This window comes from Malaclemys terrapin, chromosome 9 (assembly GCF_027887155.1).
Source record: "Malaclemys terrapin pileata isolate rMalTer1 chromosome 9, rMalTer1.hap1, whole genome shotgun sequence".
NCBI lineage: Eukaryota > Metazoa > Chordata > Testudines > Emydidae > Malaclemys > Malaclemys terrapin.
In genome coordinates this window covers 82801074-82826298 of record NC_071513.1, presented here as the reverse complement: position 1 = coordinate 82826298, position 25225 = coordinate 82801074, and the positions used below count along the sequence as shown (strand labels likewise).

Sequence of the window (25225 nt, the reverse complement as noted above, 5' to 3'; positions counted from 1 at the left end):
ATGTGAATGTGGGAGGATTTCCAAAGATTGTTTGCAATAGTATTGGCTTCTAACACTATGGGCCAAATTGTCTGTTGGCATAATTCCCATTGACGTCAAAGAATTTCACAAGCAGAGAATTTGGCCCTATATATCACTAGAGTAGTTGTCTTAAACTATGTTTTTTATCCATATTCCCAGTTAGAGGAGTAGTGTGGTCTAGTGATTTGGTGAAGAGGAATAGGAATCAGACTCCCTGTGTCTGTTGCGGATCTTACCACAGACTGATTGTGTGACTTTAGGTAAATCACTTAACATTTTTGTGCACCAACTTACCCATTTGTAACGTGGATATAATGATATTTACCAATCACACGTGGTATTATTATTAATTATTTTATTAAATTAAATTAAAACAGACAATGCTTGTAACCTTCCTCCTCTGAAAATTCAAGTACCTCTGAAGAAGGGTAGACTCAGTGACTGGAAGGAAGGGCCCCACTTCACTAATTATCCATTGAGGAGATATAGTGGGTGAAATCCTGGCTAAACTGAAATCAATGGGAGTTTTGCCACTGATTTCATTGGGTGCTGAATTTCATAGTTTAAGACCATAAGGTACCATTAAATCATGACTTCCTGTATATCACAGGCCCTTAAATGTAACCCGGTTAGCCCTGTATTGAACCCAATAACTTGTGTTTGATTTTCCAGAAAGGCATCCACTCTTGATTCAAAGACATCAAGAGATGGTGAATGAACCACTTCCCTTGGTAGTTTGTTCCAATGGTTAATCCCCCTCACTGTTAAAAATGTCTGCCTAATTTCCAATTTGAATTTTTTCTGGCTTCAGCTTGTAGTCACTGGCTCTTCTTACGTCTTTCTCTGCTGGACTGAACAGCCCTTTAATACCTGGTATTTTCTCCCCCTGAAGGTACTTATAACCCATTTATTTCACCACATATCTCTGGAGAGCTGATCACCATTTAATGCATTGTTGCTGGCTTAGATTTGGTTCTGCTCCCACCCCCCACAAGGCAGTCTTGGGAAGTTAAAATTCAGGAGCATTGTAGGTGAAATATCCTTTCCAAAAGCTCAAAGGGAGCATGCTTTCGTTTCAACTTGTAAGATCAAAGTGCGTGTTCAAAGAGTGGACATGGACAGCAGGCTTGTCGTGACTCAAGCATCTTTGTAGGTCATGTGTGCAGAGATTGTGTGATGCTGTTTATTAAATTGATGATAAAAGCTCAAGTAAAGTTCAGGCCTTCCTTTGTATTCATGAGCTGTTTTATGGAATGGCCACATTTATTCTTTGGGATAGTAAAGCTTCTTCTGGTTGTTTTATTCACTTGCCTTCTTTCTTTCAAAAAGCATAAGCTTACTGGGGTCTTTTTACATTCTTCCCAGGGAAGGATAGCTTTTCACTAACACAGAGAGTTCTGTTTTCTCTATTAGAAACACACTGCACTCACTTTGAGTAGGCTTTGTAATTTGTCCTAGGAACAGAGCATTTCATTCAGATAAGGCCACTCTGCATTTAGGTTCATTCTAGTCACCTGATCAAGCCATTGGTAACTTTTAGGCCGCTTTAGTCTGCATTCCTTGAATTCCTTACTCCTGGCACTGTAATTAACAGCTTCAGGTTCACTGGTTAACAGTAAATTCCATAACTTTCCACTTGTTATGCCCTTGGATGCTGCCTGTTGTAGCACAAAGGCAAAGCTGAATATCAACTCCGAGTTTCAACTCTGCAGCTGTAAGTGCCACTAAAGAATGTCATTGGGGAGTCATGCACAGGTAAAAAGTCACCTGTTTGTATTTGTTATTCTGTGAATTTTCATCTTTAAATGTAAGAAATACTGAATATGAATATGGTGGGCCTGCTTCTCTCATTTATATCAATGACTTCTCATTGACTTGTATGTAGTTACTCCTGATTACCCCACTGTAGTTGACAGGAGAATCTAGTCCATTGTGCTTTCATTTTGGTTGATTTAATTTGCACAGGTTTTACTAGCTCTCTTTCCGTTTTGTTGTGAATAGTCCAGAAAAAGTAAAATCTGCTGCATTGATACAAATCTTTGTAGTTAAAATCTAAAATCTAAAAGAGTAGGCTCACTGCAGGATGAATTCAGTGTGTTGGTAGGGTGACCAGATGTCCCGATTTTATAGGGACAGTCCCGATTTTGGGGTCTTTTTCTTATATAGGCTCCTATTACCCCCAACCTCCTGTCCTGGTTTTTCACATTTGCTGTCTGGTCACCCTATGTGTTGGGCATGTTATTTAAGTAGAGACTGTTGTTTCACTGAATTATTTCCTATAAAGTCCTCAGCGCTCTGCATCAGTTTTGACCTTTGTTTAACATTTTACAATTGTTTCTGAAAAAAAGCCACAAAGCTAGTGTAAGTGAGATTATAAATTTAGCCCGGTACATTGAATTACAAATATAAGAGATCTGAACAGATCATAGGTGGTTATATGTGAACTGATTACTTACAACACTGCAGGTAGAGCTCAAATTAAGGTCCCAGGTGAGATGAGTTTGTGTGGCCTTGAGTCTGTTTGATCCATTGTGAGAGACACCTGACTGAACCTCATTCTTTTAGAATCAATGAGGATTCTTTATGACAAGAATTATTATGTGTACTAATAAAATTTTGCTTTGGAGACAGCCCGCTGGTACTGCATTTATATATTTTTAAATCAATACAACTTGAAGCATCTTCCATAATGTAACCTCTCCACATTTTTTAAAATGCCATTTAATGGTGTGTCAAAAATAAATGAAATGTGTATGCAATGAGTAGGCATTTTCAGAGCCTTCTTACCCAGGATTGACAGCAATTCTACGTGGTAGTATCACACAGGTATGACCAATCAGTGTGCTGGTGGAAACTATACATGGGAATTAGAAATACAGTAAAAAGTTTCATATTTGACCATATAATATACATATTGCTTAGGCATGGGATTCTCTATGCTAATTATATACGAAGGATGCCTCAGACCTATACAGTATACATGCCTTCATTAAGACCTTGCTCTTCTCGGTCTTGCATGCATGCATGCACTGAGCCCTCCAGTCAAAATGCTATCCCTGACCTGTTCTACTGCCTGCAGGCTGCTGCAGAGATTGAGTTCCCTGCATATCCCTTAGAGAGTTGCCCTTTGGTTTCATCTCCTGGCTTTTTGGTCAATGTGTATGTACAAAGGGTCACCAGTGGACACGGAGTCACTCAAATAAATTATGGAGAGGGGTCACCACAGATTGAGGTGAGAAGGTCTTGGGCAGGTAGGAAACAGCCTCAATATTGCAAGTACACAGAATAAGTGAGATTTATCTAAAAGGAGGAATCTGGATGGGATCAGGAGCTGCAAAACCTAAGTCCAGCCTTGTTTTGAGCCATGCTCCTTATAAACAATAGTATGCATAGGTTTCATTTAAGGCGCACTCCCTGTCACTTCTAGAGGCTCTGTATGGCAGATTGCTAGCAGTAATGCAGCAGCTTGATTTAATGCAGAAATTCCAGGCAAATATGGTTACATTTGATCCCATCTTTTGACTCTTACACCACCTTTCTTATCCAGCCCCACCATACAACCAACCACCCCACAAATAATTCATTTTTTGCAAGATTCTGCCTTTACCATGTTTACGCTACATGCATTTCTCCTTAAACCTCCAAACACTTTCAGACATGATTTTCTTTCAAAACTCAGAATATTCACACTTCCCTGTTTGCACACTTATGACAAATTCTGCTCAGTTACATTGGTATAAATCTAGAGTATGGCACTGAAATAATTTATACAAATGCAAAAGAGAGCAGAAATTCACCAATAGTCTTGGAGCTGTTCAGAGCTAGACTCAGGAAGACATTTGCAGTGTATAGCAACAATAACAACATTATTGAACCTACTAACTCATGAACAATGCTACATATACTTATATTAATAAATTGCGCTGTTTATATCAAACATCTATGTACTCATATATATATCTAGTGATATAGCTTCTTGGCCTTTTGGCTGAGGGGTGAAAACATCTCCTACAATGGTAGCCAGTAGTGATTAGGCTGAAGTTGCCTCGCTCTGATTATTTTATGAATTTGTTCCATTTATAAATACACCTATTGTCAACATTTAGGCATATTTACTCTTCTGGAGGAGTCTTATTGGCATGAAACAGGAGGTAGTAGTCCAGTTCACAGTTTCTCTGCAGTGACTTGGAATGTTGTGTTCATTTCGTGACACCCCATTATGGGAAGATATTGACAAACAGGAGGGACTTTGGAGAAGACCAATAGAACTGATAAAGGGGCTGAAGGAATTTTCTCATGTGAAATGCTTTCAAGAGCTAAGTCTGTATAGCTTCAGGAAGTGGTGGCTGGCAATGTGAAATATAAATCTAAGATATTTGAAAAAGGGAGAAGAATTATTTATGCAGTGGGGAATAACAAGGACTAATACAATGAAAGTAAGGGAATATTTAGTCAAAATATCAGGCAAATTTCTTGACAATTACATCTATTCAATAGTGCAATTGTTCTCCAAGGGAAATGGTGGCAGCCCTATCATTTGGGACATTTAAAACTGGACTGGACATAAAAAATAGGGATCAATTCTCTTTGGCTGTGGGCTATGACAGATAATCTAATAGCTCATTTCCATACCTAACTTATGCGTTCTGTTGTGTCAAAGATCTATATGTTAAAGAGTCACCAAGTAAGTTAGGCCTTGACAAGATAGGGTAGATAGACACATTGCAGAGGTCTTACAAAATGAAGACTCTGTTTCAAGGACAAAAGAGAGTGTTTTAGGTTGTGTTGGCTTAAGACATACCGCTAGGTTGTCAGACCATCATTTTTATATGTAACAGAGTTGATGCATTCTGAGAAAATATTTTCTTATTCTTTGCCTTCTCAGAAAAGATTTCATACTGTTTTAAGTGGGCCTGTAACCTTTCTTCTAATGTCTGTGTTTAATTTACTGGGGTCATGTGATGTGTATTTTAGTTTCCTCTTGTGATTATGATGAAATTTGAAGGTTAGCTGCTGTTTGCATATATTTGTGAGTATTTGCGAATGTACTCCTCATGTGGTTCATTCTTTTCTCTGTAAGGTCTGTCACACAGTTCCCAACTTTCATGGGGTAAATAAGCACCCCGACTTTCACAATAACCCCAAAATCAAGCTAATCCCATTTCAAAACAAGACAATCCCTGAGAACCCCAACACTCTATGTGACTAGATTCCCCCGGCGTGCAGTCTGGTACTATGGTGGGCCCACTATGCATCCCTGACTCTCTTCCCCCTTGCCCCAGCTTGCGGGGAGCCGATAAAAAAAAAGAAGCAACAAGCTACTATCAAGCAACAAGCTACAAGCCAAAAACTAGCCAACAAGCAACTCACATGCCAATTAAGACAAAAACAAGCCCAATTTCTGCGTTTTTTCCGCAGGTTTGGCGCATCCGCTCAGTCAGCAGACTATTTCTGTCATTGCAGAGCTGCAGGTCCTGACTCCAACTGTATCTGAGATATTGTAGTCTTTGAAGGGTCCTTGCCCGTATTCCTGCTCACTATGATTTTATCATTTCTGAGTGTTCAGAAAGCGAACTTTGGCTCCACTTGCTCTAGATCCTCTCGATATTCAGGCCTGTTGCAGGGCACAGTCCTGGAACAAGTCACTGCAGTCACCCTGCCTCAGTTCCCCTCTTGGTTCTCTAATCAACTCCCATGCACCCAAGAGGTTTAAAATAAGGTACCCTCTTTTGGACTGTAATTTATTAATTCCTCACAAAACAAATACACAGTTCCTTTAGCCCTTCCTCAGGCCTTCCAATTTACCCTTGTTTCAGGGGTTCAGGCTCTGTCTCTCTCTCTCTGCTCCTCAATTCCCTCTGAGCTTTGGAGCTCTGCTGGTCCCACTTTGGCCCTTGGAGACCTTCCCCCAAGTCTTATCCTACCCCCAGTCCCTGTGCTCTGCAGTGCATTGAAAACTCTTTAAATGATCAGCTGTAACTTTAACTTTGAGGGTGTTTTCTTGATCCTGCTTGCAAATTAAGGAGCACTGTAGGGATGTGTGTGATCTGGGCCTACCTGCTGTCAGTTTGCAACTAGCTAGCTTGGAGTAAGATGGGCTGTGCCGCTCTGTTTTAAGGAACAGCTTGCTTTGTCTCTCAGGTTTTGGGTTCTTGTGCATTATTATTATTTATGTTTTTATTGAATTCTCTGTGTGAATGCTATGAACATAACATGCTCAAACTCCTCCTTCCCTTGGAGCAAGGTCTCCACAGCCCTACTTCATTGGGCTGTGCTTGAATCCTGCCCCAGACGATCATCCTAGCTCTGCCACAAGACAGCCTCCATGCAACTCCCTTTTGCCTGTAGGCTTCCTTTTAGCTCAGAGCACTTACAATTCTCAGCAGGTAGTCACATGATGATCCTTCCCAGAGTGACCTGTTCTTAAAGATACCATGCTTTGGAACAGGGTTGGCTGGCCTCAGGACTCCACTGCCCTTAAAGGGATAGATCAGCCATTTACAAACCCTTGAATGGCCACACTGAAATCAATAGGATTTCTCATGGAGTCAGGTATTGCTCATCATGCTTAGGGGTATTAAAACCTGGTCCTTGTACTCAGATCAAGGGAAATCTGTTGTGGTTTCTTAGTGAATTGTTCTTGCTGCACTATGCAGGTTACCAGCACCATTAATATCTTTTTAATATCTGAACACCACAGATATCTCTTGGTTTATCCCACTAATACTGATGTCCTGCAAGATTCAGGTAGCAGATAATTTCCCATCATCAATGGTAAAGAACAGCATAATTTTAAGTAGGCAAGAAATACACAAAGCATGCAATATTTAAAATATTCCTTGTGGAATTTTGGACAGCTGTTGTACATAAGGATTTGCCTACAGCTGATGTATGTGGAAAAAGGATTCTTAGCTCATCCTAATTGCAGGGTTTTTTCATACATCAGGGTTCAGTTGTGAAAACATTACTCGCATGCGTAGTCCCAGTTCATCATAAGTAACAGTTGCATAACCTGGCTTTCTGGGTCCAGTCTCTCCCACAGTTCAGATTTGGGGCACTGTTCTTAGCCTGCTGTACCTGTTCAGTGCCTAAAGAGAAGGCAGAGTGTGCATGTAATAACACACACACACACACACAGACAGACACACACACACACACATATCCTGCTCACACAGTTTCTCTCTGGGGAGAGGGTAAAAAAAGAGTCATCTGTGACAGATGCTAGTCGTGGCACTTAATACCCTTTTGGAAAGTGCTCGGATATCATGGTGATGAGGATAGTATAACAACCTGAATAGAATGAAATAGAGAAGGCTTCTTTCTTTATAGCTATCTGTGTAGACTCTGGTTCAGTAATAAACTTAAGCAGATGTCTAACTTTTTTGACTATTCACATTCCTGAAGTTAGGCACATGCTTATTAAGTACTTTGCTGAATGAGGGGCTAAGTACCTTTCACAAGCAGTCATTGAAAAATCTTTGGTGAATCACAGGGTGACACTTTTGCTAATGTGTGCATTTTTTTTTCCAGATCGTGGCAGAAGAGGCCTCAAAATGTGCAAAAGGTTTACTGTACCTAATAAACTGCTGACTAGGTTATGGGTTGCTACATCACCAGCCTCATTTGACTGAAGCACATGGTACAAGCAGAGATTTGTCTGACTGGCAGAACACATAAGCCATGCATCATCTGTTTGGTCTGGTTTTGGGACAAAAGGACCTTTCACGTGCAGGGGATCTATTCTCCTTAGATGATGCTGAGATAGAAGGAAGCCTGTCAGAAGCTCTTGAGCAAATAAAAACAATTAGTTCATCTCCAGTAAGTAAGGCATGCTCCCCCATCCTTCTGCATGAGATAATGTATCATGAAAAGAAAGGTCAGAAAACAATGACAGAATAAGCAGAACACCAAAACCAGATAATAAATCTAACCCTTTAAAAACCACAAAAGTCCTAAACAAAATGTCAGATTCAAAGACTTCAGCTCTTGCATTCAGTTCTCGTTCTGCTGAATTTTATTTTAAGAAAAATAATTTAAACTGATCTTAGTCACACTTCATATTAAGCATCCATTTATAGTGTATTGAGGGTTAATACATGATTAATAGATGTTAAAGTCATGCTATGGCTATGAATGAAATAAAGAATGCATGTGCCATCATTTCATTTCTGACATTTTGTTCTGATGGAATTGCCCCTAACAGGAGGAGTCCCTGCATTGGTAGTTTTCTCAGCTCCATTACAGCATTCTATAAGCTTCTGAAGGAGACAGAGCAGCATAAGAAATAATAGGTTTACCTGGTACTCAGCACTCTTTGTGAGGAGAGCTTAAATTCTCAGTATTCTGAGCCACCAGTTCATGCCTTCAAGTGTGCTCTCTTTGCCAGCTTATCTTCTGCTCTTGTGTGGGACTCCCAGAGCAGCTGACAGATAACCTATCAGCATGGTCCAGTACTGATCTTTTGTTAATCTGACCAAAACAGAGTATGAAAACTAGCACACTGAAGGGAGTTGGATCCAAAGGCTGAAGGATGGATATTCATTGGAGGACCTGAGAATGAATGGGAAGTGCTCACAGACACAGTCATTCTAGGGTTATACGTTGCTATCACGCAAAGACATGGACACTTTCTTCACCCACCCGCTCCCTGGCAGTCTTGATTTTCTTTTCTCTCAATCCATTCTGTTTTTAGTTTTTCACCTTTTCTCAATTTCACCTCTTTCTTTCTCTCTCTCTTCCTCCTGCCCTTTTCTTCTAAGTTTTCTCCCACTCCTCCTCTCACCCACCCCTCCTCTCATATGAGTAGCTTCTTTTAATTATTTGGTTACTTATTGCTTTGGTTATCTTATTATAGAGTTAAACTTCCCTCCCTCCCTGCCACATTTTGATGTTGCTGAATTCAGCTGCTAAAGTACTGCAGGAGTTGGTAGGAGACAGACAGAGATAAGATACTCTGAAAGCATTTTAAGAAACTATTTGTTTATCGGTTTAGATCTCTCTAACTCTTCTGTACCATGGATTCATATAGTTTAAGGCGAGAAGGGACCATTAGATCATCTAATCTGATCTCATGTATGTCATGGGTGACTGAATTTCACCCAGTTACCCCTTCATTGAGTCCAGTATCTTGTGTTTGACTAAAGCATAACTTGTGTTAATGCTTGGGTCAGCCCAATCCATTCCTCAATTATATTTCAGAGCGGCCTTGAGCCTGAGCCATTTTGCAAACCCTTAAATCCCCATAGTGACCACTTTTGATTGGAATATACATCAGCTTGCAGAAGAGAAATTGTCAGCTGTAACAAGACCCTAATATATTGAACTAGCCAATGTACATGCACTTTTCTGGATATCATAGTGATTTTAAATGGATTTTGGCAACATACCAAACTCTAACTTTCAGAACTTTTGAACACACTGTTGCTTGTGGCCACAAACGCTCTAAATCATCAATTATGGAAATCGTTGTGCAGAGACAATTCTTTCCTTGGGTCATTTCTTTGACAGCAATTACCGTTGCACATTTTTCCAGAACATTATTAAAATTAGTTTAGCTCTTGACTCCACTTATTCCTGGTATATTTCCACTAATGGCATATTATCAGCATTTCCAGATATCCCTCCCATCATAGTCCTCTGAGACAAAAGGACTGAATTTGCCATTGATACTTTGTGCTAAACTGCTAAACCATGCTACATCCTAAAGAACAAAGGATTTCTTGTGCTTCTAAATTCCCTAAGGCTAATTCCCACTAGAGGGCAGCAGTGCTCAGTGATATACTTCATTATTGCTCTGGAGCAAGGCTTCTCACAATTTTTAAATTCAGAATTTGAGCTGTCGAGGTGTATTTATTTTTCCCAGGTATGTGGGGAGACTCCTAGAGTTGCAGAGTATTCTGCTGTACATCTTTCTATGGCCAAAAGGCAGCTAGTGAATACAAATGCAAACTTAAGTATGAATCTCTTGCTTGTTTCTGTTTCCGGCTAACACCTTACTGGCTATCTCCATATTATTCTACTTCTGCTTTTATCAAAAATAAAGCAAACTCTTTTTAACAAGAGGAGAAGAGATTTCCTGGAATTGCAAGGAGGAAAAGCCAAATTGCAGGATCAGATATATGTGGTAGGGTAAGTCAACTAATCACCCCAAAAGCTTAAAACGTACATCCAATGTGCTCATATACACCAGTGGATTTAATTACTCCACTGGATTTAATAGAGGTTCTCCAGAGTTATCCTTTTGTAAATGAATGTTGAATTTAGCCCAAATTCTTAAATATTTCCATGGCTAGCAGGTATAAGTAACATATTTTTTGATGAATACTTAGCTTGTGTCTGGTTTCAGAGTAGCAGCCGTGTTAGTCTGTATCCACAAAAAGAACAGGAGTACTTGTGGCACCTTAGAGACTAACAAATTTATTAGAGCATAAGCTTTTGTGGGCTACAGCCCACTTCTTCGGATGCATATAGAGTGGAACATGCATCCGAAGAAGTGGGCTGTAGCCCACAAAAGCTTATGCTCTAATAAATTTGTTAGTCTCTAAGGTGCCACAAGTACTCCTGTTCTTTTAGCTTGTGTCTGGCCTCTGTGCCTCTTTGAGGTAGAATATTATAGTTTAGCATGAGGGTTAGTTGTTGTATATACTGCGTCTGAGCCTCCAATGTAGTCATTTACACTAGTACAAAATGGATGTTTCGGTAGCATTTTGGATCTAGTTTGCACAGAGGTAAATAACTACACAGCATGCAGGGAAACAGAGAATCAGGCCTATTGAATCAATTTCTGTTCCTAGTGTAAATCTGAAATATCTCCATTTACGTCTGTGAGTCGAAATAATTGCATAATACAAGTTATTTGGACTCCTGGATGTAATTTTTTTAGAGTTGACATTTAAATGTTTTAATATTATAGTACTATACAAATAGAAAAAATATAAACCAGGGATTTCTAGGCACATACATTCACATCTACTGAACAGGGAAGGCATAGCTTCAAAATGGGGGACTACAAAAATTCAGTCTTAATAATTTAATCCATATTTTTTTGTAGGAGCACAAATTATTCCTTTGTGTTAAATTACAACTTGGAATAGTTAAAGACCTATGACATGATTAGAGTTTTGCTCTCAATATTGTACTTATTTATTGTATAGATGACATGAAGAATATTGAGAGTTAAATTAACTTAACATCTTCTGGTTCATTTTGTGGCATTCTTTAAAGGATGACACTTCATTTGCACAATACAATTTTAAAACCCGTATTTTCTTTAAAACTAGGACTACCAGACTAACGACAATGACCAGGCAGTGGTGGAAATCTGTATCACTCGAATCACCACTGCTATCAGGGAGACTGCATCCATAGAAAAACATGGAAAGGCACTTGTGGCTCTCTGGGAGTCGTGTTTAGAGCACAATCTAAAACCTTCAGGAAAAGATGAGGACACACCACATGCAAAAATTGCATCTGATATCATGAGTTGCATTTTGCAGGTAAGCCTGGATCACAAGAAATACCCTATCACTCACAGTGTCATAGTTTAATAGCAGTTGTACTTAGTCTCTCTTGCGATGTATTGGAGTGCTCACATTTATTGAAAAAGCCAAGAATTGGAGCTTCATATTAATTTATACTATTAAATATATATGATGTACATTGAGGCCAAGTAAATGTTTTGGCAGCATTCTTATCTTTTGAAATGTCCTGTGTGGTGAATTTCTCAGTCTTAATGTTGCATGAACCCTAGATGTTTGCATCTTACATAAAAATTGAAGTGTGAAGGATAGTATTGTAGCAGCAGCAGATGGGAAAGACATTTCATTCAAAACCCATTATTTTCAAGGCAATTATGACTCTTTGAAAGAAAAGTATCATTTGGGGCAAAGGTTGAAGAGGATCCTTTATCTGATAGAAATGTTGCATTTCAAGAGTGAGGATCCCATTTAAAGGCTCAGTTGTGATGCGGAGTCCAGATGCAATATTGGAAACTACTCTATGGGCCAAATTCTGACCTTGAACACACAGCTCAGATTTTGATCCTTTGTCTGCTTGGAGAATCTTTGTCCTATAAGTAGTTGTTTTTGAACAGTCTTATGTTTTAATTGAAGCTGGCTCCTGAATGTTTCTCCAGTAGAGCATATAAAAGGCTCTGGGACTCATTTACATAATAGTTTCTGTGTACAGTAAATGGAAGGTCAGTATGGAAGGTCAGGATCAATGGTGGGAAAAATTACATGCAACAGGCTGGTTGTCAACGTTCAGTTGCCTGCTTCAGTGAGAACACATAGCTATGTTCAATGGTGTGAAATGTTTCTCCGGGCAGAAATAGGGTTAAAGTTGGAGCACTGTGCCCATATTTGCTAATGTATCCTGATAGTATTTTTTCTGTTGTTATTTACTCATCTCCTCTGCTTTGTGAAATGTATATCGCTGGGGTACCACTCTCAGGAAACCAAGGTTATATATTGTTATAAATCTGCAAGCTTAGTAGTAGGTACTGTTAAGTTACCTCACTGTCTGCCTTTTGGTGAGCTAGCATAAGCGGGCACAAGCTACAGAATAATGAGGCAGGCATGAGTTCAGTGTGCAAAGCAGCCGTGTCTCTTTACCAGTACAGAAGGGTACAGAGGAACCTCCCCTCCTGCTGCTGGTGCCGCTGTTACCGAATGTTTTCCTCTCTAGGTGCAGAGGGGGGGATGAGCAGACACACCCCTGAATAGCCTTCACTTGTGGAAGAAGTTACACCCTTTGTGGGCTGTGTGAGTGTGTATCCTAAGGAACACACTCATCCAGTCTCCATACTAACTCTGCTACAACACCTACCCCTAGCCCTGGTTGACCTGGAAAGAAAGGATCAGTAGAGGGCACCATAATGTCTAGAGAAGCAGTAAAGGAAGTAATACCCTGAGTTTGGAGTACAGGTTCAGGACAGAACCAAAGGCTTTCTATGAGCTGGAGCAGCAGGTCGGGTGCAGCATCCTGGGAGCAGGCTACGGAGAGAAGGCCCAGCAGCAGGCAGCCTGAAAGTTGGCACTGACAAGCTGACAGCCAGGCAGGAAGCAGACTATTCGTCAAAGGAGGCCAGCAGCAGGGGGAACATACATGCGCAGCACCTGCCTGCAGCAGGAGTACAGCACATGAGGGCAAGAGGCCACTGTGTAGGAGGCCCCAATAAGACAGAAGAACTGAGTGAGCTCTGGTAGATGGTGGAATCTGCAGCCAGGGTTTAATTGCCCCTTAGGAGGGATAGGCTGGAGGGAGTAGCCTAGGTATTAGCCCTGACGAACCCTATGGAACAGCTGCCTTTTTACCTCTCTGTGACCCCTTGGGCTGAATTATGAATTGTTGGGCTGACCTGGACATCCAACTACTGCAGCCATTATTTGTGCTAACCCTGGTAAAATAATCCTCAATGGTTTATTCAAAATGGGAGACTATTAATGGGGACCCATCAACGACCGTAATCTGTACAGCCTGGGTATGTTCCTCGCTGGGGAGAGAAATTGCAGTAAAAATGAGGAAGCTGAAGCAGGCTGGAATGGAAGAAAGAAACCAAAATTCACTGAGAGCCTGTTACAGGAGAGGGAAGTGGAGTTGTCTGAGAAGTTTATTGTTTTATGGATACCTCCTATCTGCGTAGTTTTCCTCAGCTGGCCTATACTGAATCTTCCCAGCACACCATTGTTTCCTTGGCCAGTCAGTCTTCCCTATTTGGTCTGAGTCACCCAATTCTCCTAGCACTGACGTGTCAGCTCTACATACTGCATTTCATTGCTAAGATCCCTTCGTATAGTTCCCTTATTATTTCCAATTTGCCTTCTGCATTGACCAACTGGCAGCAATGTGCCAGGTTTGACTCAGACTTGCTCTTTAAATGAACTTCTCTACATCTGCCCAGCAAATGCTCGTTGTTGGCAATGAGGTATCTTCAGGTGTGTGTCACTCAGTCTTTCCCTGTAGTAGCTGAAGCAACAGTACTAAAGGCCTCGGTGTGTTACTGTCTACTCCAGACTACTGCTCAAATAGTTGCCACAAGGTCCTCATTATGACATGTTGTCCTTAAAACTTCTTGAGAGTCATCATCTAGTTTGTCTCTTGGTTGGAAGTGTTGAAAGTCCAAAAGAAACAAAAAAAGTTAAAGAAAAAAAACCCCAAATCTGAGTTCACTTCAATGAAATAGCAATTTACAATCGTCCATATGCCCAGGTCTGTTCTTTTCACTTCCCAAACTCTGGGAACAGTGCCAAATGAATATTCACAATGAAGAAAGAAAAAAAAATCTTACTGAAGCTCAGATTGGTGTTGATCTTGTCCAGGAATATAATTCCTGAGATCAGCAGAACAGGTCTCCATTGTCTTAACTCTGCTTATTATTATAACATTGTCAAAATAAAGCATTGCTTATTTCCTAGATGAATTGTATTTGTTAGCATTAAATTCAATTAGTTCAGAGTACACACCGTAAGGGCCAGACTAAAAACCCACTGAAGTGAATGGGAAGACACCTATTGACTTCAATGAGCTTTGGATTCGACCTTTAGTTAATGTTAATATATTTACTGGGACACTTCCCCACTAATGAATGATGATCAAATCCAATTGTTCTCTTTCTGTAGATAATTCAGACATTTATGATAGATGACAATGCATGTTTGAAAGTCTGTGATGTGCCAAAGTTCACCATGGTTATAGGGCAGGGGTGAGCGAACTTTTTGGCCCGAGGGCCACATCTGGGAATAGAAATTGTATGGTGGGCAATGAATGCTCACAAAATTGGGGTTGGGGTGTGGGAGGGGATGAGGGCTCTGGTTGGGGGTGTAGGCTCCAGGGTCGGGCCAAAAATGAGGAGTTCAGGATGTGGGAGGGGGCTCTGGGCTGGGGTGGGATGTTGAGGGCTCTGGCTGGGGGTGCGGGCTCTGGGGTGGGGCTGGGGGTGCGGGCTCTGGGGTGGGGCTGAGGAGTTTGGGGTGTAGGAGGGTGCTCCGGGCTGGGACTGAGGGGTTTGCAGGGCAGGAGGGAGATCAGGGCAGGGGCAGGGGGTTGGTGTGCAGGCTCAGGGTTGCAGGCTCCAGGCGGTGCTTACCTCAAGCAGCTCCTGGAAGCAATGGCATGTCCCTTTTCTGGCTCCTATGCAGAGGCACGGCCAGGTGACTCTGCACACTGCCCCATCAACAGGCACCATCCCTGCAGCTCCCATTGGCTGAGGTTTCCGGCCAATGGAAGCTGCGGGGGTGGCGCTTGGGGCAGGTGCAGTGTGCAGAGTGGAGCCCCCTGGCTGCCCCTATGCATAGGAGCTGGAGGGGGGCCATGCCGCTGCTTCCGGGAGCTGCATGGAGAGGCCCCCAACCCTGCTCCCCAGCTGGAGCGCCAGAGTGGGGCAAGCCCCAGAACCTGCTCCCCAGTGGGAGCTGAAGGGCTGGATTAAAATGGCTGGTGAGCTGGATCTGGCTCACGGGCCATAGTTAGCCCACCTGTCATGGGGCATTATGCAATCCACCCTCCATGTGTTTGCTGTATTCTTTTTTTTTATGTAAAAAAATCATTCAGAATAAATTAAAAAGAAATCAAAGCTGAGAACTTCTACAAATACATTTGCTGCTCTTAGAATCACAGCTACATCATGTGTTACTTTACAGAAGAAAGAACAATTTGAGTTTTTATACAATCCATGAGGGACAATTGGAAAAGTAATGAATATCTCACACCTGGGTTGAATGTTACGTGTTCTGTTGATATTAGCAGCAGTTAGGTCCCCAAGGTTTGCAAACTTTGTTACATTATATTATTGAAATCTGTTTTTCATTGTCACCTGCATATTTTCATAAGTGAACAGTCATGTACAGATATTTATTAGGGGCAGCTGAAACCTTACTCTGTGCTTCCATTTGAATTAATACATTTTCTCGGCAGCTAAGTATTTTATCATCCTTATTATAGAGAGCTTCCCCTTCTGTTCTGTTTTCATAAAAGAGCTACATGTCAACCAAAGAGCCTGAAGTGAATGGTGTTGTGGGGGTGGTGATGGGTATATAACTTGAAGGCAGAATTTGACAAAAGCCTGTCCCGGTCATAAGTAATAAGGAATTATGTGGATTTAAACATGTTGCTATGTAAAAACTCCATTAGTTTTAAGGACCTTTCTCAATATACACACTGTTTTGGCCAGATGCTGATGGCTCCAAAGGGTTGTCCCAGAACCTGGGGATGCTGGAACAACATAGAATACCCTGACCACAGTCGTTTCCCCTTGGCCACAATTCTTACAAGAAAGGGGCAGTGTAGGAATTGCTATGACACACCATACTGCCTGAAGACTCCCCTAACATAGGGAATCCCCATGTGGCCAGTTAAGCCAGGTTGGGGCTGTTTTGCAGCACTTGAGCAACACAAAGAAGACTTAACAAACTAGGGAATACGATTCATTGGGCCCAATCCTGTTCCCATTGGTGCTATCAGCAAAGGTCCAATTGACTTCACTGGAAGCAGAAATGGGCCAAATGGAATTATGTACATGGAACCACAATATTTTTTTTTCTGTTCACATGTATACTTTTTCATTCAAAGCTGCTCCAGACTGAATCGTATTCAAATTTCTTTGGAGTGTATTTCTTTTTGTTTTGCTAATGTGCTTGTATAAGAGTTTAGCACGGTGGGGCCCTGATCACTTGTGGTTCGTAGATGCTAGCAAAACTAACAACACATAATTAATAATAATTTAAAAGACAGTCATGTACTACAGTGTCAGAAAGATGTTCAAATGTGAAGGGAGTTTAGAGAAAGCCACAAAAATTAGAGGATGAAGGAATAATCAAGGGAAGAGTAAAGGAAAGTATGACTCAATTAAGTCCTCAGCTACTTGGACACAAGTCCGATTGACCTCAGTGAGAGTTTATGTATGTGTACTCTAATGGAAAACATAATTTGACAGTAGTTGTGTATAGGTTGGCTAAACATTTACCATAGGCTGTCCTTGGTGTTTCCAAACATTTAAAGATTGCTATATCTCTTGTTAGGATCAAGTTCTAGGTACACATGCAACCCCCAGTGACTTCATTTGAAGTTGTGTGCACTTTTTGGAAGACAGAGTTTGGCCTTAAGGGAGAAATAGCACACTTGAAATATTTGTAGATGGTTTTTAACATCATGGATAGGAGTTATTTGTGAAGGGACCGGGGGAGGGTACAAAGAAATTGTATGGAATTATAAAAGGAAAACAGTCAAATTATCAGAAAATAATTCCAGATGGTAAACTGATTAAATTAAATCTGTGGAACAATCTCTCAAGCATACCTATCAAATGTCCTTCATTTCAAGGGATGTCATTCCAAACCCAAAGTTATCTATGCCCCCCCTCCCACAAATTTGTACCCTTTTACTTTTATTGTTGAAAATTACTTACCTCAAAAATAAAGACTCATGAAACTGGGGTTGCAGAAAGAGTCATTTACACAAAAGGAATAAATCCCACAGCATTTTGGGTCTCCTGCAGGAATAATTTTTGTATATCCCTGATTTTGGGGCTTTGCCGCATTTTGCAGCCCACATTTCCGGCTTGCCAGGTTGACAAGCATGCACCTAAAGGAACAGTTGGAAGCACCATTGCTTGGGGGGAAAAAACAAGACAATATAATGTACTGTAAGTAACAATCCTGCATTGGCAGAGGGTTGGAGGAGAGGGACCTAATAGGTCTTCGCTCTAATTCTGTTATTCTTTGACTAGTGAGAATATTAACCATGATATTCTTATTGATGAATGCACTGCAATGTCAATAATGTTCTTTAGTTCATTTGTGGTTTTTTTAATACAATCTGAGGCCTCTCTAAAGCAGTATTCTCCTCTGAGTGCTTCCAAAACAAGAGATCCAGACTGCTAGCTCAATCATTCCAGTGTAAATCAGCTCTACTTGACTCAGTGAAGTGACTCTGGGTTTATATCAGCATAAATGATAGCAGAACTGGACCCAGATTACAAATATGTACATTGTTTCCCAACTGGACATTATAGCATTGGATGCTTATATTTTGAGGAATTTAGGATTTGTCACTTCATGCCATCCTTGTCTGCATGGAGGATTAGCCTTGAATTTAGCAGTTGGTGTCCAGAACTTAGTGCAGTTGCACCAGAGCAAACCCCTCGTACAGGTAAGAAAAGTCACGATTTGCACTGTTGAAGACTTATCCCTGCTTGAAATCAGGGTAATCTGCATCCCCACAAATTGCAGCTTTCCTTGTTTGCATGAGTACAGCTGCACTGATTACTGGCTAGTGACTGATGAAATTGGGGCTAATTCCCAGTATAGGCAAGGCTACAGTGTACAATGAAAGAATTGAGGTGATATGCCAGTGACAATATCACTTTTGGTACAGTGAATAATTCACCTGTCAACAGCATATTGTACTCTACCCTCCATTCATTTCTTCTGCTGCAGGATGGAGTTACTCATTCCAGAATGGATAAAATACTGTATGTTACAGCTGTCAACATTCTAGTATCATTCTTATTATCAGTTACATAGTATGTTTGTTACTCCAGTTGTTGACAGGGCTGGCTCCAGCATTTCTGCCGCTCCAAGCAAAAAAAAAAAAAACAAACGATCGCAATCACGACCGGCGGCAGCAATTGGGGAGAAAAAAAAAAGCCATGATCGGTGGCAGCAGTTCGGCGGCAGGTCCTTCGCTCCCCAAATTGCCGCACATGCTGCCCCTCTCCCTTGGCTGCCCCAAGCACCTGCTTGTTAAGCTGGTGCCTGGAGCCGGCCCTGATTGTTGAAGTAGGAAATAGGTACGTTAGCATCTAAAGCTGCAGTAGTTTGACATTTCCTGTCTTACTGTTTTCCCTCTTTAAAGCCTGACGTTAGTGTAACCTTTCGCTATGTGTTTTATACAGTTGTTTTCTTGATCACCTGATTTCTGGTTTTCAAATTTTGTCAGCATTAAACTTGATTTTAATCATTTTTTCAGCTGCTTATTTTTCAGTGTCCCCTCCTTTTTTCACAGAATTACAATCGACCTCCAATAATGGCTTTAGCTGTCCCAGTGGCAGTGAAATTTCTCCAGAGGGGTAACAAGGAACTGTGCAGAAACATGTCAAGTTACCTATCCCTAGCTGCAATTACCAAAGCAGATCTGCTGGCTGATCACACAGACGCAATTGTGAAAAGTGTCCTTCAAGGTACAAATATTTTGCTCATTCTGCTATGAGACTTCGGGCCCAATCCTGCAAAACCCCCAAACATGGATTTATCAGGATCAGGCCCTAATATTAGATTGTATAAAGAGAAAGATTTCACGTAACGTATATAAAGGCTTACAGTATTTGATAAGCCTTATTGACTAGGAAGCTTTATGGTAGACTGTAAGATCTTTGGGGCAGGGATTATGTCATCCTATGTATGTGTATAGACAGTGCCTAGGCCATTCACATGTAAATGGACTGCAAATAATAAATAGTAATATGAGACAATATTGTGCATATCAGGCCTTTATCCTTCTTACTTATGCCAATGGCAAAATTCCACTGACTTCTGTGGGAGCAAGACAGGGCCGCCCGGGGGGGAGGGGGCAGGGGGGGCAAGTGGGGCAATTTGCCCCAGGCCCTGGGCCCCGCAGGGGCCCCCACGAGAGTTTTTCGGGGCCCCTGGAGCAGGGTCCTTCACTCGCTCCGGGGGCCCCGGAAAACTCTTGCGGGGCCTGGGCCCCCAGAGCTTCTTCCGCTCCGGGTCTTTGGCAACAATTTGGCGGCGGGGGGTCCTTCCGCTCCGGGACCTGCTGCTGAAGTGCCGGGTCTTCGGTGGCAATTCGGCGGCAGTGGCCCCCCGCCACCGAAGACCCCAGGCCCCCTGAATCCTCTAGGCGGCCCTGGAGCAAGATCAGACCTGTTCTGTGAAAGAGTCTGAGGTAAATTTTTAAAGTATTGCAATGGAGTTTTATTCCCATATACGCTATTGTCTTTAGTAAGAATTCTGTGGCTAAATTTTTGAAATTTTACTCTGTGGGTTTAAATTATTATGGTAAAGAAGCAAAATATTATTACATATTTTTAAAGGGTAATGTGATTTATCTGAAATCATTCTGTTTACAATAGGGCCTTATTTTCCAGATAAGGATGCTGCCAGTGAGTTATAATAGCTGGTTGGATTACTGTGGTGATGTTGTTCTAAAGATGATAGGTCTTAACCCAAGCATGTACATTCTGTATACTTAAAAATCTTTGGGATCCATTTATTTTATGGTATTATATGGAGAGAGAGCTAAAATGGATTCTAATTTATTCCTTAAACAGTTTGATACCAAATCATTAAGATACTTATAAACTGTGGTGAGAGTTTGCTCTTTCCTGCCTGCAGGTGGTAACCAGGGCCGGCTCCAGGCTTTGGCTGCCCCAAGCAGCCAAAACAAACAAACAAACAAAAATCCGCAATCGCGATCTGCGGCGGCAATTCGGCCGGAGGTCCTTCACTCCCAGGCTGAGTGAGGGACCGTCCGCTGAATTGCTGCCGAATACCTGGACGTGCCGCCCCTCTCTGGAGCGGCAGCCCCAAGCACGTGCTTGAGAAGCTGGTGCCTGGAGCCGGCCCTGGTGGTAACCAGTACTGCCTTTCAACCATTTTACAGTGATGTTCATGAAACAACAGTGGGCCAAATCATCCCACAGAAATCTGTGAGCAGAAAGGGTCTTTGTGCACAGGTCTTCCCTTTTCCATGTGGAAGTGGGGGTGCCCTCTCCTCTGTCTCAGGACCCTAGGAAGGGTGGGAGCTGGTAGGTTGGGCAGACAGGTGCACTATATTTATTGCTTTTCCTTTCTAGCCTGGTATGGAATCCACTTACAAATTAAAATGGCTTCAGAGTCTTAACTCTTCTGTGGAATCCATCTGTGCAGTGGAAGTTTCCCAATCCCCTCTCTTTAGAGAAGTGGTTGGTGAAGGAGTTCAGGTCAGCAGGACTACTCCATTGGATTCGTACCAGGCTGCCAGGGAGCTGAAGTGGGTGAGCAGGAGACCCCAGAGTCAATATGGATGGTCCTGGCCTCTAACAAATCCTGGAGACCCAAGGGTTTAGTGGGGTGAACCCTCTATTTCATATTACAAAGAGGCAAACCCCGCCATCTTCCCCATAACAGTCCGGTAAAAGCTTCACCCATTGTGGCATTATAGCTGTGGTTTGAGTAAGACTTTAATAGACATTATTTCACAATAGGACAAAATGTGGTAAAAGAAATTAATTTACTGTTGTGTCAATGGCTATTTCTTGTAATGTGTTGCATTTCTGAGAAGCCATAGCAGGCATGATTATCACACGCATTAGCAAGTGTTGCCAGTGCAGGATTCCAAGGTGCTTGTAACATGATCCAGGGAAAAATCAGCACGATGAATTTTAAAGTTACTACCAAAATTAAACATGCTGCTGGAGGAAAGCATGGCTATTCTGTTTATGGGCCAGTTTGAGATGAATATATTTAAAACATGTAACATTGCTGAGGAAATAAAATCCAGACTGAAGAATATTACTGACAAAAGAAATGTCTGTCTGGATCAGTAAAGCCAAGACTAGTGTCATTAGCATATATTAGGATTTTAGCTTGTATGCTAACATTTGGGAAAACAGTGCTATTAATAGTAAGAACCAAAGTGGAACAAGACTTGGTCCTTAAGATATAATCACAGATATGCTGACACCTGCTCTAGTTTAGCATTTATATTATTCCACCAGTAGATGTTGCTATGGACTTCAGAGATTAAAATTCCAAATTAAAAAAGGGAACTCTGAATTCTTGTGTTTAGCACTCTTTTCTTAGTTATTTGTGTTTTCATCAATAGTATTTCAATCAGGGAAGGTCTTGGTTTCAAAATACTGCTAAGAACCATGATTTAAAACTAAGACAGTTTATTGAGTGGGGGGGAGAAGGCTAATAAGTATGGATGTGAAAAGATAAATGGAGACAAAGGGTCTTATTCTGTTCTCAGGTAGACTGGGGCAAATCCAGAGCTATCAATGCAGTTGCACTTGTGAAACTGAGAACAGAATTTGGCTCAATGCCTGGGAGAGTTTGGGAGCTAATGGATTTATGGACAGTGGGGAAACTGTTGGGCTGTATGATTTATTTATATCTTATTAGCCATGAAAAGCTATTTAGGAAGAATGTTTAACTAGAGTATTATGTTTAGAGATGACTCTAACAGATTAACTCCATTTCCAACACATGAATGTGCACAACCTTCACTCAACACTGATAAATAGACTGTGTGCGGAGGAGTTCCTTGAGGGGGGACTGGAGAGACAGAACCCTCCCCACTTCCGTGGAATAGCAGCAAAGCTGCCTCACAGTCACTACTGCAGCCGCGGAGCTCCATTACTGGTGCTTCTTATGGGGCAGGTTGGTCAGTTGATCCATGTTGTTGCAGATCCACGGGCCCTGACCTTGTCCCTCCCGGCCCCAAGACCTTCTTGGATGCTAGTGCGAATGAAGCCCTGACAGGACACAGCTCATCAGTGTGCTACAGTCTCCCTAAATCCCATACTCCCACATGCACATGGCAGAATCACACTGGATCTGCCACACCCAGAGTTTTCAACATCCATAGAGTATTTGCTGTATGAGATATTGGTGTTTACTAGCCGGCATCATATTACATGTTCCATACGAAGAAGACATTAAAGAATGTTAAAGTTACAAAGGGAAGCACCCAAAGCTAGGAAACAACAGTTACCCACAGAACCTTAACTCTGCCTCTTGTGGGATGAATTACAATACAGCCTTCGGTTACGTGATCACATACTATATTTTCTACAGGAGTCTGCCTCATTCAGTGCACAGATTGCATGGTGTATGAGATGGGGCTGCACCGTGTATGCAGGACTGTGAAGCATTCTACTTCAGGCTTGGCAGAGGGATTTCTGGCTCTCAAAAGGAGGCGGTTGGGGCAGTGAGGAAGGTTCCATTTTACTCAGGGGAGGGAGAGGAAGAGAGCAGCAGCTGGGAGGCAGATGAGTTTCCAGCTGAAAGTGGGGGGAAGCTAAGCTCGGAAAATGAGTATACAGTATTTATCTTCAGCAATGGAGCATTTCCAAGATTAAATCTGGTGTGGTAGCAGGTGAAAGACTACTCCAGAACCATGGCATGTCGGACTTAGGAACAGGGCATTGAGGAAGAGATTTTTTTTGCAAATTATTTTTAATTGTTCTACTATATTAATGTATATTTGTCTGTATTTAATGGAACAAAGTATATATAGATGGGATTTGACAGAGTTGTTGGCTTTGCACAGCTTACTGGAAGGTCAGGAGTTCTCTTCAATGTGGAGGTGCATTCTCTGGTCCAGAGCAGATTATTTGGGATGACATTTGACCCGGGAATCTCATAGTTTGCTCCACAGCAAAGATTATTTGTGAATTTTATTTAATCAATGTGTGTAGTGCAACTGACTGAACATTTTAAATGCAGATACATTGATGTGGTGGTAGAAGTTGATCTCAAAGCAATTAGATTGTAGATAGAATAAGCCATGTGGGCAGAACCTGTTCACTAGATCAGAAGTTCTCAGCTAGGGGTTCACGGCCCACTTGGGGTCCGAGAGCCATTTCAGGGGGTCCACCAAGCCGGGCTGCTTGGAGCCCCGAGCCCTGGTGCCCAAAGCTCGGAGTCCCAAGCACCAGCGCTCTGTGGGGTAGAGCCCCAAGCCCCGGCAGAAGCCTCCCTGCAGGGCTGAAACCTCCAGCCCCACAGGGCTAAAGCACCAAGCCGTCCCATTGCTCCAAGGGGCAGAAACACTGAGTTCCCTGCCCTGCAGGGCAAAACCTTTTGAGCTCCCCATCCAATGGGGCATCTGAGCCCCACCCTATGGGGCAGAACCCCTCTCTCCCCCCGAGCTGAAGCCCAGTGCTCCCCCTGCAGCTGAGTTTTTATAGCATGTTGGGTGGGCTTCCAAAAGAAAAAGGTTGAGAACCCCTGCACTAGATACCACAGTGTATGTCTGAGTGTACTAGAAGGCACAAAACTTCAAGATAAAGGGAAAATTACCTTGTCTGAAATCCATCTTATTGCTTTTGTGTTACTGCTAAGAGAAAGGATCTGGCAGTTGTATAGTGTTCAGGAATTAGTATCGCAGTAATATGCAGAAATAGATACCAGAGCCTTTTTTCATCATGTGATCTAAAGAGTATGAGAAATAGACGGAATCAGTTCAGGGCAAAGAAGGTGTGCATGACTCCAGTGACAAATAGTAATTGCTTTGAAGGAGGCTTTCTCCAAGGTTCACCATAATTCTAATCTTACTTTTCATTGATACCAACATTTAATATAGAAGCTTCCTTGACAAATCCAGCTAATCACCTAGCATCGCTCTTCCATCACCCTCCACTTCTGCTCTGTGTCCTTCACCTGCTTCTCTGCCACTGTCAGAAGCGTTTCTTAGCTCTCTCCCGTCTCTGAGTCATGAGTCTGCTTCTCTCCCGCTGTATCCAACGTCTACTTTCATTCCCCTCTCATGGGGCTCATGGGCTTCAGTGGTTGTGCCTAATCCACTTGTGAAAAACATTGCCACAAAATATTATTGCAACAATGAGCTTAGTTGGATTCAAAAAGGATTTTGAACTGTATGTGAATAATAATTATATGCTTAGTCACACTATCAAGGGTTAAGAATCATTGGAAAGGGGGAGCCTATATAGGAAGGATGGGCTTCACCTAAACCAAAATGGGACCAAATTGCTGGCACTTAATATTGAAAAGGTTGTAAAGCAGTTTTTAAACTAAGGGCTGGGGGAAAGCTGACAGGTGCGGAGGAGCACGTGGTTTGGACAGAGACATCCCTTAGGGGAGGATCAATTAATGGAGATTCTCTAAAGGAGGAGAGGATGGAAGATGATAAAATACAGGTAGGGTCTGATGAGAAACAGTCAAATGAAAAAGAAGTCCCATTCAATTACATCATGTAATGGCAGACAGCTAAAAAGTGACATGTTTTTAAAGTGCTTATATACCATTGCTAGAAGTCTAAATAATAAGATGGGATATTGATATAATAGGCATCACAGAAACTTGCTGGAATGAGGATAATCAATGGAACACAGTAATACCAGGGTTACAAAATATATCGGAAGGACAGAATAAGTCTTGCTGGTGTGGGAGTGGCACTATATGTGAAAGAAAGCATAGAATCAAATGAAATAAAAATCTTAAATGAACCAAACTGTACCATAGAA

At 41.9% G+C, this 25225-nt stretch overlaps 1 protein-coding gene across 2 annotated transcripts in view; it reads left to right on the top strand.

The window, feature by feature from the left end:
• VEPH1 (ventricular zone expressed PH domain containing 1) overlaps positions 1 to 25225 on the top strand; it is a 145639-nt gene that overhangs the window by 6214 nt on the left and 114200 nt on the right. The window contains exons 1-4 of one of the 2 annotated variants that reach the window (XM_054039308.1): positions 1715 to 1776; positions 7552 to 7839; positions 11301 to 11516; positions 19021 to 19195. In XM_054039308.1, coding sequence (XP_053895283.1) covers positions 7702 to 7839; positions 11301 to 11516; positions 19021 to 19195 — 529 coding nt within the window. In that variant the 5' untranslated portion in view covers positions 1715 to 1776; positions 7552 to 7701. Of the gene's footprint in view, positions 1 to 1714; positions 1777 to 7551; positions 7840 to 11300; positions 11517 to 19020; positions 19196 to 25225 lie in introns of those variants that run through there. The other variant, XM_054039306.1, reaches the window with a different exon arrangement.